General features: G+C 42.2%; 1 protein-coding gene and 1 pseudogene across 4 annotated transcripts in view; one reads left to right on the top strand and one right to left on the bottom strand.

Moving 5' to 3' along the window:
• Positions 1–5,719: 5,719 nt before the first annotated feature.
• Positions 5,720–18,705, bottom strand: part of FAM228B (family with sequence similarity 228 member B) — a 28,948-nt gene continuing 15,962 nt past the window's right edge. For 3 of the 4 annotated variants that reach the window (XM_014583877.1, XM_014583876.1, XM_027767948.1), the window contains 4 exons: positions 17,612–17,699; positions 17,368–17,524; positions 9,404–9,511; positions 5,720–5,990 (listed from right to left, as the gene is read on the bottom strand). In XM_014583877.1, the coding sequence (XP_014439363.1) occupies positions 5,975–5,990; positions 9,404–9,511; positions 17,368–17,524; positions 17,612–17,699 (369 nt within the window). In that variant the 3' untranslated portion in view covers positions 5,720–5,974. Of the gene's footprint in view, positions 5,991–9,403; positions 9,512–17,363; positions 17,525–17,611; positions 17,700–18,705 lie in introns of those variants that run through there. The other variant, XM_006167649.1, reaches the window with a different exon arrangement.
• Positions 11,624–13,861, top strand: LOC102468610 (WD repeat-containing protein 43 pseudogene; annotated as a pseudogene).

An 18,705-nucleotide genomic window follows, 5' to 3' on the forward strand; every position in this document is an offset into this window, starting at 1 on the left:
TCTCTGCCGCCAGGGACAGCGGGGGGCGCGGCCCTTCCTGGCAGCCTGTCCCAGGGTCCCCCAGCCTCCCCACACGTTCCTCCCGGGCGTCCCTGGGGCCCCGACCCACAGGAGGCGTCGATTCCCCTCCCGCCCCGGCGCGCTGGCGTTCTGCTGCCCAGTGAACCGCCGTCCTCCTCTTGGATTTCTAAGAACACACCGTTGGGGGCCGGCAAGTGTCGTAGTGGTTAAGTCGCTGGACTCCCACGTATCTGGCCAGTTCAAGTCCCGGACCCGGTGGCTTAAAACTCATGCGGGGCGCGTGTGCGTGCGTGCCCAAGATCCGGAGAGGTGAATGGAGGAGAGGGGATTGCCACGTGGCCACCCCCCCTGGGGGGTGATTTCTCAGTCTCTCTCGCTCTCTTTCTCTCTCTCTCATCTATCTCCTGGGGGCGCAAGTGCCCTAAGACAAAAACCTCCACCAAAGGAAAAATAAAAAGTCTGGGGAGGCGGCAGGTGGCTGTGGTGATGGAGAGGCACTGAACTCCCTCAGGCTGACCGGTTGGAGTCAGGACCTGGAGACTTGCATTTTCACTTTCTCTCTGACTCTGGTGAGCCCACGTCCCTATAGCAAATTAAAAATAATGACTGGGACAGTGGATGGCATAATGGTTATGTTGCTGGAGTCCCATGTGGTTGACAGTGGTTTGAGTCCTGGACTCGGTGACTTGAAACTCAAAAACCAGGCACGTGTGTGTGTGTGTGTGTGTGTGTGTGTGCACGCGTGTGCGCGCGCGCCCAAAATCCTGAAAGGAGAATGGAGCAGAAGGGATTGCAGCATGGCAATCCCTCCTAGGGTGTGATTTCTCGCTTTCTGTCTCTGTCTCTCTGGCTGGCTAGCACATGTGCGCTATAGCAAAAATAATAATAATAATAATAAATTAAAAAATAAAAATATCTCTGAAATAAATAAATAAATAAACAAATACACTTTTTAGTTGAGGGTGTGTCAGTTCATATGAAAGAGAATTTATCCCTTATCTGTAAGGCTGAAGGCTACAAAGCAGAAGTCATGGCTGGTTTTCAGTGATGTATTGGCTTCTGTTGACAGCTACTTAGAGGGTGTCATGTCTGCAGATGGACCTTTTGGATTAGGATTTGAGGATATTCACTGTTAAAAACATTTGAGATCAGGGAACCAGCAGTTAGCGTAATGGCTATGTTGCTGGACTCCCACGTAGTCAACCGCCGTTTGTGTCCCGGACCCGGTGGCTTAAACTCACGCTGGGCACATGTGCATGCGTGCCCAAGATCCTGAGAGGAGAATGGAGGAGAAGGGACTGCAGCGTGACCATTTCCCCTGGGGAGTGATTTCTCACTTTCTGTCTCTCTGTCTCTCTCTGTCTGGCGAGCACACATGGCCTATAGCAAAAACCTCTCCAAAAAAAAAAAGAGATTGTTGATTTTTTTTTCCTTTTTTGCTGTAAGGCATGTGCACTCTGATCAGAGAGACAGAGAGAAAGAGAGAGAAAGTGAGAAATCACCCCTTCTCCCCCAGGCTTCTCTCTAGATTTTGGGCATACAGGCATAAGCAACCAACATGATTTTCAAGCCGGTGGACCCAGGACCTGAACTGAGGAGCCAGCCATGTGGGATCCAGTTGCTTAACTTCCTCACCACCTGCTGCTGCCTGTTTGTTTTGTTTTGTTTTTAATGCCGCAGGGCACAGAGCATTCACTAGGGAGAACAGGAAGAACTCTTTCCCCTTCCCTCTATCCCCCAGTGAGAGGTCAAGGTGCAATCCTTTCCCTGCCTGTCTCTATCCTGTCAGGATGTATGCACCTGCCAGGTGTGGTTTTCAAGCCTCTGAACCACCACTGATGATGATGGGTCTGTGGGGTCCCACTCCCTCTCCAGGAAGGGTGGGGAACTGTACATATTTCAAGGTATAAGAATGGTTTGTGTTGTTTTCACAAAGGAGATATTATCAGTACTGAGATATTTATGCATAAAATATATCTGAATTCTGCTTCAAAGGAATCCAGTCTGTAGGGGATGAAAAGTGGTTAGGATTATGGATTAAACAAGATTGAAGTTCATGTACTTTTCTATTTTGTATATGATTTAAATTTTCCATAATAAATGTTAAAAAAAAATGAATACCCCCACTCAATGTATACTCCAATTTTGGGCCAGTAGGTGGCAAGAATATTAAGGCAGTTGGATCCCACATGACAAACTATGGGCAGTTTGAGTCCTGAACCTTGCAGGTTGAAATACATGCTAGGTGTGTGTGTGCGTGCCTAAAGTCCCAAGGAGAATGGAGAAGGGATTGCACACTGCCATCTCCCCTGGGGTCTCTTTGTCTTTCTCCCTTTCTTTTTCTCTCTCTCTCTGTTGAGCACATGCACCCTATAGCAAACTTTAAAAAAGAGAGAAAAAAAAATACACATATACACTTCAATCTTTTCTTCTTGGGAAATAGCCTTTGTTTCTCTGAGAGAGAAATTCAATTTTCTCCCTAGAGACAAGAGTTGACTGGATTAAGTGTTTTCAAAGGAGACAAAACTGACTGGTAGGGGAGAAATCATGCAGGATTCGAGCCAGGATTTGAATAGACTTTAGAATAATGGGACCGCTGTGTGAGTTCCAGCACCTTCTTCTCAATTTGAATAGGATACCTATTGGGTTGTGCGAAAAGTCATGACATATTTTTTTTCTGTGTTCTTCTATACAAAAATGCATCATGACTTTTCGGATGACCCAACACTTTAAGACCATGTGTAATGTCCCAAGCAACTTTGCCTACACATCTAGTTGATTTTATAACAGTTTCCCTTAATCAATATGTACAAGCTAATAAGTCTATATTAAGTCTAAAAAACGTGAGGAATATTTCTGGCTAAGGAACATATCAGAGAGGTTGTGGTTGACCAACCTGCCCAAACTTACAAAGCAAATAATTGCCAACATTCAAAGGTGTGTCTTTCTCATCAAAGCATGTACTCTTCACCCTATGTTGTAGTGCCTATTCACTAAGTATATTTTTGTTAATGTTCTATTAGTCTTCCCTTACTTAATGACTTTAAATATCATTTGTAAAAATAGAGGAAATCGATCTGTTTACTCTGCTCCTATTTCCTCTCTCCCTCTCCATTTATGTAAGTGTTTCTACAACATTTAAATTCTGTCCCATAGCAGTAACCTGACTTCCTTTCAATCCATTTCAGTTAATAGACCTTATATTCATTGCTGGACCTTTTGCAGTATTTTATGTCTTAGTTGACTGAAGTTCATTACTTAGTAATATTTTTAAGAAGGGTTTATGAGAACTGTATTCCTCTGGTTACTATATATGTAAATATGCTTGTTGCCTTTACGCTTCAGTGACAGTTTGCATGGAAATTAAAATTGAATGCCTTCCTTGAAGAGCTTCATAGGCTTGTGCTGCTTTCTAGTGCTGAAGGTTGCTCTAGACATGCTATATTCCCCATTTTAAAGTGACTTGATCTTTTTGCCTGGGTGCTCCAAGGAGTCTTTATCTTTAAAATTGGGCCAGCAGGTGGTGTTGTGGTTAAAGTGTTGGACCTCCATATGGCTGACCACAGTTTGATTCCTGAACCTCGTGGCTTGAAAAAGCACACTAGGCATGTGCATGCTCATAATCTCGAGGTGAAATTGGAGGAGAAGGGATTGAGGTGTGGCCATTCCCCGTTGGAGGTGATTTCTCATTTTCCTCTGTCTCTCTTTCTCTCTCTAGTGAATGTATACTCCCTACAGCAAAAATGTTTTTAAAAAAACAGGATAAAATCCAGTAACTTTGATGGGCAAGCAGGTGGTGTGGAGGTTATGATGGCCAGGTCCCACATGGCTGAGTGGTTCAAGTCCTGGAATTTAAAAACATGAAAAACACACAGGGCACATGTGCATACATGTCCAAAATCTCAAAGAGAATGGAGGAGAAGGAATTGCAGCATGGCCATCCTCCCGTCCCACCCCCTATCTCTCTGGTGAAGGCATGCACCCTATAGCAAGAATTATAAATAAATAAATAAATAAATTTCCTACTGTTTAATTTAATTTTTAGTTTATTCTTATTATTTAATTCACCAGAGAGACAGAGAGAAAGGGAAAATGAGAAACCAAGCCATCTGGTGTGGGACTTGAACCATGGTCGGCCATGTGAGAGTGTCCAGAAGCTTAACCACCACGCCACTCACTGGCACCAATTTCCTACATTTTTTTTTCATTTGTGGACAAACCACTTTAATTTAAAACTTTAATGTAAGACATGAAGTCCATAACTTCTTGAAATTCTCACCTGGTTCTTGTAAAGAGTTGAGTCTGTGCTTTTAGTCTTCATCATCAGGAAGGATACCTAATTCTTCATCTGTCCACTGGGAAGGATCTGGTGTCTGGTCAGCTGGGGGAACTGTCTATACTGGGACTTGATGTGTGCACCTCCACCAGTATAACGGACTCCACCGCCTCCAGCCACGGTGGTGCATCGTGGGCGCTGGGGACGGCAGCGGGCTTCCCAGCCACGCAGGCCGCCACTGGCCACGAGGGCAGGTGGCACCTCGGCAGGTGTGAGCGGTGAGCCCCACAGACGTGCGGGATGGGAGGAGCTCTGTCCCCTGGATGCTCGGAGAAGGCCGAGCTGCACGGTGGACCCAGGCGCGGTCAGGCAGCAGCCCTGCCCTCATTTAAGTTGTGCTGTCTCCGAAAAAAAAAAAATTATTCATCTCATAATTCTGGAGGCCCAAGGCTGAGGGACTGCATCCAGTTTAGGCCTTCTTGCTGATGGCGTTTTCTGGAGAGTCCTATGATGATATAGAATATCACTTGGCATGATGTTTGGTTTGTCATATCTGATCTCTCTCCCTCTTCTTATAAAGCCTCCAGTATTCAGTCATGTACATTCCACTCTGATGACTTTACCTAATCCTAATCACCTCTGAGAAGCTCCACTTCTTAATACTACAGTGATTAAGTTTCCATCCTATTAATACCATCACAATAACAACCAAATTTGAACACATGAATGTTGAAGGGACACATTCAAATCATACAAGGGGTGAGATACCAAGAATCTAGATAATCATTATGGTAGAATGAAGATGATGATGAATGTGGAATAAGAGAGTTAAATGAATGACCTAAAGCAAAAAAATAAGGAGCTCAGATGTCAGACTGCTGGAATCGAGGCATAAAAAAATAAGGCCAGCATTTTTAATAAACCCATTTGTCTCTTGTCCTCGTCTATCAGTTGATCTTGTAGGCTGCTGAATTGTAACTGCAGTTGGATTGATAATGCTGCCAATAACTTATGTGAAAGTTTGAGCATGGATTAGTAAAGAGAGGCTTCTTGGCAATTATATTGTGTGGAGAACAGACAAAACTGGAGAACTGAGACTCCCCCCATATCCTTTCAAAGGGTTCTCATGGTCTCCTTTTTGCTTAAGAAAACAATTGTACTGTTTTCTACTGTATGGCCTACTGTGTCTTCCTGTGACCCAGATACAAACTCAATATGAACCAGAGGATGATGTTTTCCATCAGAATTAGCTAGTGAGAAAGTATACCAAAAATGAATTTTTAAGTTTTCTAAGGAATGTTGAAAAACTTGGGGAAGATAGGAGGGTATGGATTTTAAGAGTGCCTGATCATTAGGAACAAACCAAATGAATTGAGATGGACACTCAGTAAGGTGACTATTAGTATTTTTATTTGATCTTTCAATATTTCTTAACTTCTGGGAAAAATACCTTTGTAATCACTGTCAATACATGGTATTGCCACTTCTTAATTATTGCAGGCACTAAATCCAAGGCGTAAGTGAAGTTTATTGCAGAATCCTGCTTAAAACAATTCTTGAGGGCCTTTCTTGGTCCTCACCTTGAATGATTCCTGCTAGCAGATGACTTCCTCTGAAGCAGCCTTCTTTTGCATCTTCTTTCACCCGTCAAGAATCAGTATGTTTGTTCCTTGGTTGCTAAAATCTTTTGGAGCTGATAAAAGAGAAGAGTTGAGTGTGTAGGGATAAGGGGCTTGTGGGAGAGCAGCTTACCCTTATCTCACCCTTCCTGGGGTAAGATGAGCTCATTCCCCTAAAGCCTGGTCTTGTCAGAGCTCAGTGACTCAGTTGATAGGCAGGATTTCCACCTAAACATGCTGTCTCAGCCGCTCCTCACTCTGTATTCAGAAACATGTAGAGATTCAGGGATGGGTGAGCCTCAGTCTAGATGGCGTGGCCATCCCCCCAGGGGGGTGATTTCTCACTTTCTGTCTCTTTGTCTTTCTCTGTCTTTCTGGCGAGCGCACACACCCTATAACAAAAACCTCTCCAAAAAAAAAAAAAAACTCACACCAGGCACGGGTGCATGTATGCCTAAAAGCCCAAAAGGAGAATGGAGGAGAAAGGATTGCTACATGGCCATCACCCTGGGGGATGATTTCTCGCTTTCTGTCTCTTTCTCTGTCTCTCTGGTGAACGCACATGCCTTATAGCAAAAATCGCTCTCAAAAAAGAAATAAGGGTGTTGGACCCCCACACGGCCAACTGTGGTCAAGTCTCAGACCTGGTGGCCTGCTTTCTCACTTTTTTTCTCTCTCTCTCACTCGGTCCCACTCTGGTCAAATTTAAATAGATAAATAAATAAATAAAGTTAAATATTTTCATTCTTTAAGAAAAGTCTTATTCTAAAATCATATGCAAACAGGTCCTGAGACTGTGGTAATTAGGGATTACAGAGGAAATTACTCCTTCAAGTTCTAACATCAAGAGTGATTCTGGGGCCATCCCATGGCATAGTGGTTAAGGCAGGTGGATCCCACATGACCAAGTGCATGGTTCAAGTCCCAGATGTGGCAGCTTGAAAAGCAGGTCAAGCATACCCGTATATGTGCCAAAAATCCCAAAGGAGGGAGAAATGAATGAAAAGGGATTGCAGTGTGGTGCTTTCTTAGTTTCCTTCTCTTTGTCTCTGTCTCTCTCCTCAAGTACATGAGCCCTCTGACAAATTTTTTTAAAAAAAGAGTGATCCTGAATCCTATCTTTTTTAGACCTTAACTACCAAGCGAATAGAGCTTAGTTTCAATCCTTCTTTGTATCCCATTTTAGTCCTTATTCAAGAGTCAAGGCAGGGACCAGCAGTTGGCGTAATGGCTATGTCACTGGACTCCCATGTAGTCGACTGCAGTTTGAGTTCTGGACCCGGTGGATTGAACTCACGCTGGGTGCGTGTGCGTGCGTGCCCAAGATCCCGAGAGGAGAATGGAGGAGAAGGGATTGCGGTGTGGCCATCCCCCCCGGGGGGTGATTTCTCGCTTTCTGTCTCTCTGTCTCTCTCCGTCTTTCTGGCGAGCACGAGCGCCCTATAGCAAAAACCTCTCAAAAAAAGGATAAAAAAAAAGAGTCAAAGCAGGGCAGGCCCCACAGTTCAGCAATGAGGCCCTACCCAGAGGATGCCAGATTGGTATCTTTCTCTCTCTCTCTCCTTCTCTCTCTCTCTCTCTCATGCATGTGCCTTCGGCCATTTAGAGAGGGAGACAGAGCAGCAAAATTGTTAAACTACACCTCAAGGACATTGAGGAGTCCACGGTGGCCATCTCTAACAGTCATCTGTTTCTACTTTAAATCATTAAGATCATCTGAGGCAAGGGGGCCAGCAGGTGGTGTGGTGGTTAAGGTGCTGGACATTCCCACATGGCTGACCAGGGTTCAAGTCCTGAATCTGGTGGCTTGCTTTCTCACTTCCTCTCTCTCTCACTCTCACCCTCTGTCTCTCTCTGGTCAAATTAAGAAATATTGAATGAATAAATAAAATAAAACAAATAATTATTAAAAAAAAAAAAAAAGATCACCTGAGGCAAGTAGTCAGTCTCTCTGCTGTCTGTCAGACCTGTCTGTGACCTCAGGCTGAGTAACGGTTAATTCAGAACCTGGAGAATTTCATTCATCTTGAAATTCCTCCTTAGCCACAGCTCTTTCAGCAATGCCTTGCTGTTCTTTTTCAATCTCTTTGGGATCTTTGCTAAAGTAGAGATCAGGCATGATCTCCCATGAGTGTTCATGAGAAACAGTGCCTTGCCTGTGCAGAACTTCCCAGACCAGCATCCAGCACATCAGACCTACTGAGTGAGCTCCCTTGCTGTTGCACAGGCTGACAGTGTCCACACACAGTGCGAAGAAGAATCTGTCACACAGCGCAATGGTATGTAGGTTAACATAAGATGCCTCTGTGAGAGAGAGGCTGGTGGTCAGCTCCAGGATCAAGTAACCACCAGAAGACATGGGTTTCTGAAAGCTGCCTCAGTCTGGTTAGTTAAGGCTCCAGGAGCAAAGAGGCCAGCAATAGGAGGGGCTCCAGTGGCAGCGTCTGACTTCAGCACAGCCCCCTGGTCAGTATTCCTAGAGGATGTGACATCAGCAGGGTTAACGCTGGCAACACCGGCACGAGCTGCCCACAGAAGCGTCTCCCAGGTCCTCTTCAGACCGATGATGTAATACCATTACTTTTGCTTTGTAGATGTGCTGTTCCTTTTAAAAGTCGAGGTTGGTGCCAGCTAAGTGGGTTCTGGATACAAGAAATTTGAGGACACCTTCCTCCTTCACTTGCAGGACATCAAGGCTCTGGACACTGAAAGCTTCCCTTTTCAATTATGATGGGACTCCAGAGTGCTATGTGGAACCCTGTGGGTGGCATGGAAAGCTAGAAATTTCTTACTTTTGATTCTATAACCAGTTAATTGAGATGATTTCCTGTGTTCCATGGGCCACTTCTCTGCCTGTAATGTCTTTTCACTCTGGGTACAATACCATGCCGCCCACCAAAACTAGTCCCAGACTACATTTATGGTGCTCAAATTCAATTAAAAATTTCCTAATGTTTCATTTTAGTACAAGTCATTAACAATTTTTTCCATGTCTGTGCTTGTTATTTCTAAATATGTTAGCTTTTTTTTTTTAAGAGAGGTTTTTACTATAGGGTGCATGTGCTTGTGTGAGACAGAGAGACAAAAGTGAGAAATCACCCCCCCAGGGGGGATGACCACGCCACAATCCCTTGTCCTCCATTCTCTTGGGATTTTGGGCACGCATGCACATGTGCCCGGTGTGAGTGTTAAGCTGCCGGACCCAGGACTCAAACTGTGGTTGATTACGTGTGAGTCCAGCAACATAGCCATCATACCATCTGCTGGTCCCAGTTATTTTTTCTTTAAAACCAGAAAAGCCTGAGGAAAGTTGCCACTTTACCAAGTGGTAAGGAATGCCTTATGCCATGCGGCAAGGGGGACCTTGCCTCAAGGGAGGCTGTACTTGCGCCTGGCCATGACTCCAGCTAGTGAAAGGATGGCAGAGGTGCGACACAGCCAAGCACCTTAAATGAAGGAAGAGCAAAACCATGGGATGCAGGCTTACTTGTGAACAACTGCTTTTTCTCCTTCCTGGGGTTCTGGAGGATGAGAAGCTCTTGCCAAAGGTTTCAAATCCCAACTGCTATCATTAAAACTCACTTTCACTTTTAACCTTCAACAAGATAACATGTGTGAGGATATTTTGAAAACAATACTAGCTTACAATTTTACAGAAATTATCATTATACACTGACTAGAATGTATAAATAGTCCAAGTATCATTACTTCAAACAAGTATATTCTTGGATAAGAGTAGTTGTTTGAGTTTCTGGAACCCATGATGAAGATTTATTTACTATTTATGGAGAACCAAGAATCAACTAGGAAAAATGTAAAGCATTCTGGAACCACTGGGGCTTATATTGTAAAGTAAAAAAAAAAAGAAAGTCATAGCGATTGTGTGCATCACAAGCACAAAAGTAAAACATTTTTCCCCAGAGAGGACCGGAACACTCCATTTCCAGTCTCTCTTGTCATAAGGTGGCATCGGGTGCTTTAGGTTTCTCCAGCCTTGCCCTCAGGCATGAGCTGATTCAGAGGGCGATATTGACGATATTGGCCCTGGGTAGCATCCCTTTTGCTTACATAGGTAATACATAAAATAATGGAGTAGTATACTGTATTTAGTAATAACAGAGTAGCATACTATAATATTTGCTATAGTAATATGACAATGTATAAAATGTTTCGAGAAAAACAAAAGATCCTGGGACCAGCCCCATAGTTTAGTAGTTAAGGGAGCTAGACCCTAAGTGGCCCAAGACAGTTCGAATTCCAGCCTCAGCAGCCTGAAAACCACACTGAGGCTGGAATTCGAATGGGTGTGTGTGCCCCAAATCTCAAAAGAGTAAAAAAATGAAGGAGAAGGGATTGTGGCATGACCATGCCCCATTGGGATGTGGTTTCTCCCTCTATCATATTAAAAATATCAAGATTGGGGCTAGCAGGTGGCGTGGTAGTTGGGGCGCTGGATTCCCACATGGCTGACCACAGTTCGAGGCCCAGACCTGGCGGCTTGCTTTCTCACTCACTCTCTCTCTGTCTCTCTGGTCAAACTGAAGAAGAATAATAAAGTTAGATAAATAATTCTTTTTAAAAAGAACATCAAGGTATAGGAACCAGCAGTTAGCGTAATGGCTATGACGCTAGACTCCCACATAGTTGACTGCGGTTCGCGTCCCGGACCCGGTGGCTTAGAACTCACGCCAGGCACGTGTGCGTGCGTGCCCAAGATCCCGAGAGGAGAATGGAGGAGAAGGGATTCCGGCGTGACCATCCCCCCCTGGGGGGTGATTTCTCACTTTCTGTCTCTATTCCTCTCTCTGTCTGTCTGGCAAGCGCACGCGCCCAATAGCAAAAACCTCTCCAAAAAATAAAATAAAATTAAAAAAAATCAAGGTATAAGAAGGCTACTATAGGGGCCATCAGGTAGCCTAGTGGTTAACGTGCTGGACTTCCACATGACCAGTTGCAGTTCAAGTCCCAGACCTGGCAGCTTGAAAGTCATGCCAGGCACATGTGCATGTATGTCTAAAATCCCAAGAGGAGAAGGGATTGCAGTGTGGCCATCCCCACTGGGGTGGAATTTTTCACTTTCTGTGTTTCTGTCTCTCCAGTAAGTGCACACATACTGTAGGAAAAATCTCTTAAAAAAAAAAAAAAAGAAAGAAAGAAAAAAAGAAAAAGGAAGATCTGATAAATATCTAACCTGATTCCAGAAATAGAATGAAGAAAATGCAATAGTTAAGGCGTTGGACTCCCACATGGCTGACCATAGTTTGAGTCCTGGACCAGGTAGCTTGCTTTCTTGCGTTCCCTTTCTCTCTCTCTCTGGTCAAATTAAAAAAGTAATAATAATAAGTGGAATTAAATAAATAAATCTTTAATAAATAATCATTGCTTATATTTTCCTAAATTAATGAAAAACATGAATACAGAGATCTAGGATACACAATATACTCCATAGGTTAAGTGGTGTGGTGGTTAAGGCACTGGACATTCCAACATGGTCAACCACTGTTTGAGTCCTGGACCTGGTGGCTTGCTTTCTCACTTTCCTTCTCTCTCTTTTTATGTGTCTCTCTCCGGTCAAGTTAAAATAAATGAATGAATAAATACAATTGAATAAATGATTTTTTAAAAAGGAAATCTATACTTAGACACTTGTAATGAGAATGCAGGACACTAAAGACAAAGAGAAGATTTTTAAAAGCAGCTATAAGCAATGGTAGCAGGCAGCAACGGTGGCCACAAACTCCTGGCCCTGTTGGGGGTCCCCTGCACCTTCTCCCTCAGAGCCAGGCCTATTTCACTTGGCCTCTACTGACGGTCACCTGCGGGTTTGGGACAGAAACAACAACTGGTGCCTTCCACGCTTCTCAGCGGTACCTGCACCTGCCTGGCCTGGGCACCACAGCGGCTGCAGGCCAAGGAAAGTCCTCAGAGGTAAAAAAGGAAATCAGAAGCTACAGGAGGAGCTGGTGACCAGATTGACTTGTTGGCTCTTGGTACAGCAGTTGGTAGCATTTTATTATATAGTACAGTAAAAGAAGAATTACACAGTGAATAAGTGGTAGATAGGCATACAGCGGCATCAAGACGGTGGCTGTTTATATAGTTGTTCAGATGAGAAACATACTGTGGAATGAACATACAGACCCGCAAAGTAGAGTGCAAATGGAAAGCTGACAACAGCAGCGCTAGTTCCCTGAGCATCAGCCCAGATGGAAAAATATTACTTTCAGCAGGTCGAACAATCTAACTGGGTTTTGGAGACCAAAGAAGTCTACAGACACTTCACAGGGCATGCGAGGCCAGTCTCATCACTCAGGTTCACTACTGTCAGACCTCCTAACGGGAGCCAGCCCTCTGATGGAATTGCAGGTCTTTACTTCTTATCTGGAGCAGTGCGTGACCGGTTACTTAATGTCTGGCAGATCTGGTCAGAAAATAAAGAGGAGAATGCAGTGATGTCTTCCACAGTTACGGATGAACCAGTCTACACTGATTTGACTTCGTCAGAAAACAAAGAAGAGCCTGTCAAGTTAGCTGTGGTTTGCAGAGACGGTCAAGTCCATCTTTCTGAACACATATTAAATGGGTACTGCAAGAAGCCTTTGACTTCAAACTGCACAATTTTCAGATAGCAACACCTGGGAAAGGCAAGAAATTAACACCAACACCAATCCCTATTCTTTTTTTTTTTTTGGAGAGGATTTTGCTATAAGGCACATGCGCTAGCCAGAAAGACAGAGAGACAGAAAGCGAGAAATTACCCCCCAGGGGGGATGGCCACGCCACAATCCCTTCTCCTCCCATTCTCCTCTCAGGATCTTGAGCGTGTACATTCATGTGACTGGCGTGAGTTTAAGCCACTGGGTCAGGGACTTGAACAGCAGTTGACTGCATGGGAGTCCAGTGACATAGCTATTACACCAACTGCTGGTCTCCCAGTCCCTATTCTAGTAGCTGGTTTTTGCTCAGACAAAATGTCCTTGTTGCTTGTATATGGCAATTGGTTTCAGCCTACTATTGAGCAAGTGGCTTTAAACTCCAAGGAGTTTAATAAGGGTTTAGCAAGGGATATTTTGAACAACTGAGACCCAAAAGTAGAAACGGCTATAACGAAGGTGAGAACACCAATGATGAATTCTGAAGCAAAAGTTCTGGTGCAAGGGCTACCTGGTCACCATGCATCTATCAAGCCTCTTCCACAAGCCGAGGAAGTAAAGAGCAAGAAGAAATTAGGGGGAAATGCGGTTAGCCTTGAAGAACGCCTGGGAGCAATGGATATAGAGACAAAGAAAGAAAAGAATGGCCTTCTACAGACCAATAGCTTTCCAGTTCTTCTTGCACAAGGTTTAGAAAGTAATGATTTGGAAATGCTAAATAATAAAGTACTGTAAACTAGGAATTCGAACCTAATAAAGAGGACTGTGTTAACAATGCCCCTGCATGCTTACAAAGAGGTTGCAAGGACATCCTGATAGTGCTGTTTTCACGTTCAGTGGCTGAAAGGAGCGTTAATGGTCCCCACGCATCATACCTATCCACATTGCCTGACCTGGTGCCCCAGCTTGGGACGCTCTACCAGCTGGTGGAAATCAGAGTCGAAACTTTTCAGGAACTCTCACATCTTCATGGAAAGCTTATTCCTCTAACCACACAAGCTACAGCATCAGATAAAACAAAGGGAATGACTTCCCCTGGACAGAAGGCAAAGCTGGTATATGAAGAATCTTCTGCAGAGGAGTCTGATGATGAAATAGCAGATGAGGATTCAGATGATAATTGGGATGAAGATGAGGAAGAGAAAGAAAGTGAAAAAGAAGAAGATGTTCATGAAAATGAAGAGGAAGATGAAGACACCAAAGAAAATGGTGAGGACAGAGATGTAGCAAGTGAAAAGGAGTTAAGTGGAGATTCTGATTTAGATCCTGCAAATGAAAGTGAAGAAGAATGAAGACAGAAGCAAGCCTATTGAACTGTGTAGTCTCTGGCTCACGCTGCCCAGTACTGCAGAGTTCTTCTGGGGAGGGCTGACTGTGCCAGGATGCCAAGGACCACTATGCATTTCCAAATTTTACAGCAAAGGTTCCCACACCACCTGCTGTCCTGAGCACCCCGACCTTAACTGCGTAAGTAAGAGTATCTCCTTCAAATGCTAATAAACTTTACATAGTAAATAGGAAAAAAAAAAGCAGCTACAGACAAGGACAATCAAAATGACAGCAGACTTCTAAAAAACAATAGATACTGAAAGAGACAGAGTCAGAGAGAGAAATATCTTTAAAGCATCTGAAAAAAATAAATGTTGGCCAACCAGTGGCATGGTGGTTACGGTGGCTGGAACTCACATGGCCGATTATGCAGAGTCCTGGACCCAGAGGCTTTAAAAACATGCTGAGCATGTGTGGCATAGAGAAATGGAGAATGGACTGTGGCATGACCCCATGGGTAGAGTGCTTTCTTTCCTTTTCTCTTTTTTCCAGCAAGACTATGTATCTTCTAGCAAATTCATAAATAAATAAGTAAATCTTAATCTAGAACTGAACTCGGCAATTAAAGAATGAGGATACAATAAAGACATTTCAGGTAGATAAAAATTTAATTTCAAACAGCAAATTTAAAAATCAATAAACGTTAATCTAGAACTGCACTCAGCAAATTAAAGAATGAAGGTAAAATAAAGACATTTCAGGTAGGTAAAAATTTAATTTCAAATACTGACCTTCAGAAAAAAAAAAAAGGAAAATAATCCCAGAAATGAGGTATGAAATTAAAGGGAAATGGGATACGTGTAGTTCTCTTTGTAGCCTTCTCCCACATCTGCATCTGTTACAGAGCTTGCCCAGAATTCCTGCCTGTTAATTTCGGATAGGTTTCCTCTTGGTGTACCCAAACTCATCATTTTTTAAATTAATACAATTATAAAGTAGCACATGGAATGATTTAAATCTCAAGAAACGGATGCTCCTCGATTTCGGATAGGTTTCCTCTCGGTGTACCCTGACTCATCATTGTTTAAATTAATACAATTGTAAAGTAGCACATGGGATGATTTAAATCTCAAGAAACGGATGCTCCTCGTTTTTCTATTCTATGCAGGTTCCCACCTTTATCTAGTTCTATTAGGCTGGGTTAAGTGTCCCTCCTTTGTGCTTCCATAATGACATGTAAATATCAGTATTATTGCATTTGCCATGTTGAGATCTATTTAAATATATGTCTTCTCTATTAGATTGTGAGCTTTTTATAGGCAATTACAACTTAATACATGATTCTTTGATTGAATGAATCAATCTGATACTCTGGGTTAAACTGCATGACCCCCAAAATTTACATTCAAGTCCTAGTCACTGGTATCTGTGAATGTTATTTTATTTGGAAATAGGGTCTTTGCAGATGTAGTCAAGATTTAAAAAAAAAAAAAAAAAAAAAGGCACTACTGGATTGGAAAAAAAAAAAAAAAAGGTACTACTGGATTAGAGTGGTCCCTAATCTAATCTAATCTAATCTAATCTAATCTAATCATATGTGTCCTTATAAGAAGAAAGAATTTTGGACATAGATATAGAAGATCATGTGATGGGGAGCAGCAGTTGGTGTAATGGCTATGTTGCTGGACTCCCATGTAGTCCACCGTGGTTCAAGTCACGGATCCAGTGGCTTAAATTCATACTAGGCGCATGTGCGTGTGTGCTCGAGATCCTGAGAGGAGAATGGAGGAGAAAGAATTACAGCATGGCCATCTCCCCGAGCGGGAGGGTGACTTCTCAATTTCTGTCTCTCTGTCTTTCTGGCAAGCGCACACGTCCTCTAGCAAAAACCTCTCAAAAAAATAAATAAATAAAAATAAAAGATCATGTGATGATGGAGGCAGACAGTAGAGTGATAAAGTTGCAAAACAGGAGCACCAAGGGTTGCTAGCAACCACTAGTAGTATTGACCCTAATGTTAGAACTCTCAGATAGGCAGGGCTGGCAGGTTGGCATGGTAGTTGAGGCGCTGGACTCCAACATGCCCAACAATGGTTCAAGCCCTGGATCTGGTGACTTGCTTTCTCATTCTCCCTCTCTCTCTCTGTCTCTCCCTGGTCAAATTGAATAACAATTAATTAACTAATTAATTCTTTAGGGGGGAAAAAAAGAACTACCAGATAGGGAATTTAAATAACCATGCTTAATATGGTAAAAAATTTATATAAAAGATGGGACAATGTGCATGAACAGATAGAAAATTTTAGGAAAATTAAAATTACATTAAAAAATCAAACAGAAAGGCTAGAAATAAAAAATATAGGCCCAGCTGTGGTAGTACAGTAGTAATTAAACATTCTGAAATGCTGGAAGCCATATAGATATCAAGGTTTATCCTTCAGGCTGACCTGTACACAGCGGGTACATGTGCGTGCACCCTTGATCCTGGCTGGCTTGGAGTCCTGTGAGAAGGATCGTGGCCTGAGACCCTGATGAGGGTGTTTGTCTTTTTCTCTCTCTCTATCTCTATCTCTCTCTCTCTCCATCAGAGATGAGAATTTCTTTGATGGGTTCTTTAGTAGCCGGAACACAGCTAAGGAAATTCTCAGTAAATTTAAAGATAGGTCAGTAGAAATCATCTAACTAAAATACAAATAGGAGCATCAGCCTATGGTGGTTAAGGAAGCCAGATCCCTCATGGCCAACTGAGTGGTTTAAGTCCTGGCCACAGAAGCTGGAAAAACATGCTAGGGCACATGTATTTGTGCCCCAAATCCCAATAGAATGGAGAAATGGAGGAGAAGAGATTGTACTACCAACACCCCATGGAGGTGCTTTCTCCTTTCCTTCTCTCTCTGAATCTAGTGAGTACATGTGCTTTCTGGCACACACACACACACGCACACACGCACACACACACATGCACACACACACGCACACACGCACACACGCACACACACGCACACACACACACACACACACACACACACAAATAGGAGAAAAATGAGTGAAACACACACACAAAAAAACAGAACAGTATCAAAGAGCCATAGCACTGTGGGACATGATCAAATGATTTAACCTACATATTGGAGTCTCAGAAAGGAAAAAAGGAAAGCAGAGAATGAGAGAATTTGGACTAAGAAATAGTAGCAGTAATAATGGTCTAGAATTTCTGCCAAATGATTAAAGATATAAAACCACATATTCAAGAATCTCAGAGAACACTAAGTTAAAGAGACAGAGAGAGACAAACCTAGACACATCATAGTTTAGCTAGTGAAAACCAAAGATAAAGGGAAAAATCTTGAAAGTACCTAAGAAAAAAGAAACATCACATGCAGAGAAACAAAGGTAAGAATTGTAATGGATTTCACATTTAAAAATGAAATAAAATGAAATCATAACTATGAAAAAAATATATTACTGTCTCAAGAAGGATTTTTTAAGTCCAAGGGGATTTCATAGTTACTATTATCTGAACTGTTACCTGCTCCTTTTACAGAATTCACTTTCTATGTATCTTGTAGGCACTTTAAGCCACTCATTTGGAGTCATAAAGTGCCTTGAAGTAGAAATTCTTGGGAATCTGGAACTCAGTTGTGCCTTCTCAACCTCTTTAAATTCTCTCATCGTATATGTCTTGCCTGCAGAATGATTAGTAATTTAATTAGCACCCTTAAATGCCATTACTCTTGGGCTACAGAATCACATAACAGTCAGGAACTAAGTACCAGTCTCACACTGAAGAAGAATTCTTTTCTCATTGTCCTTGTCATACTGTGCTTTTTTCAAAGGATCACGAAATGGTGGCACAGTAACCTACAAAAAAAGTACTTATTTGAGGACTGGGTTGCAGATCTGAGTATTAAACATTTTCAGTCTATCCCAAACATCCACTTATGAGGGTCTTTGAAAATGTCATAGAAAATATGTATTATGGAAAAGCATGGGTTTCAATATTTTTGCATAAAAAGGCATACTTTATTTTCATTTTCCCATGAACTTTTTGAAGTATCCCATATGGCTCTTATGTCAGAAAGTCAACAATACCATCTACAGACTAATAGCAGGCTTACCATTATATATTTAACACATCACAAAGAGATGAGGGTGCCCCAATGTCTCTCTCAATAAGGCCCACCAGACAAAGAGCAAGGTTACCTCCTGTTTCAAACAAAGATTTTTTTTGCTATATATTCCCAAATTTAAAAATTCCTTTCCTATGCAGAAAAGGAAAAAATATATGTATTTATCTTCATTCCTAATATCCATAATCAAAAAATAATGAATAATTATGAAAACTTAACCAAAATGTAGACCATTTATGAGCCAAGATATTGAAACACTAAATCTATTTTAATGGCCAATATTACCAATATCAAAATGACAGTTCTGTATAAGAAAATTGCAGTCAATAACAGTCACATTCATGGTCTAGTCTAAAGAGTGAATTTCTACCATAAGCTAAAAGGATCATTCATGCATCTTTCTGACAACAATCAGGCTTGTTTTCCTGAGACAATGATAATACACAACATGACCAGGATTAAAATAAGCAGTGATCAGACTGTCCTCTAGAAGATACTTATAAGCTATTAAGAATATATTAACTTACTATAAGAAAAAGACAAAAATGGTACTTTCGTTTTCAAGTATTTGTATGTGACGTATTGATATATGAACAGCAAATCAAATTTTAAATGAAAGAGAGAAACAAAGAACATTCTGAAGTTTTTTCAACAATTTATAAGTATCTCCTTTCTCCTCTCTCTACTGACAAGCAGGTGTAGACCAATTATAAGAACCTGAATGAAGTATTATAATC

The sequence above is a fragment of the Tupaia chinensis genome, unplaced genomic scaffold (genome assembly GCF_000334495.1).
Source record: "Tupaia chinensis unplaced genomic scaffold, TupChi_1.0 Scaffold144952_1, whole genome shotgun sequence".
NCBI classification, from domain to species: Eukaryota; Metazoa; Chordata; class Mammalia; order Scandentia; family Tupaiidae; genus Tupaia; species Tupaia belangeri.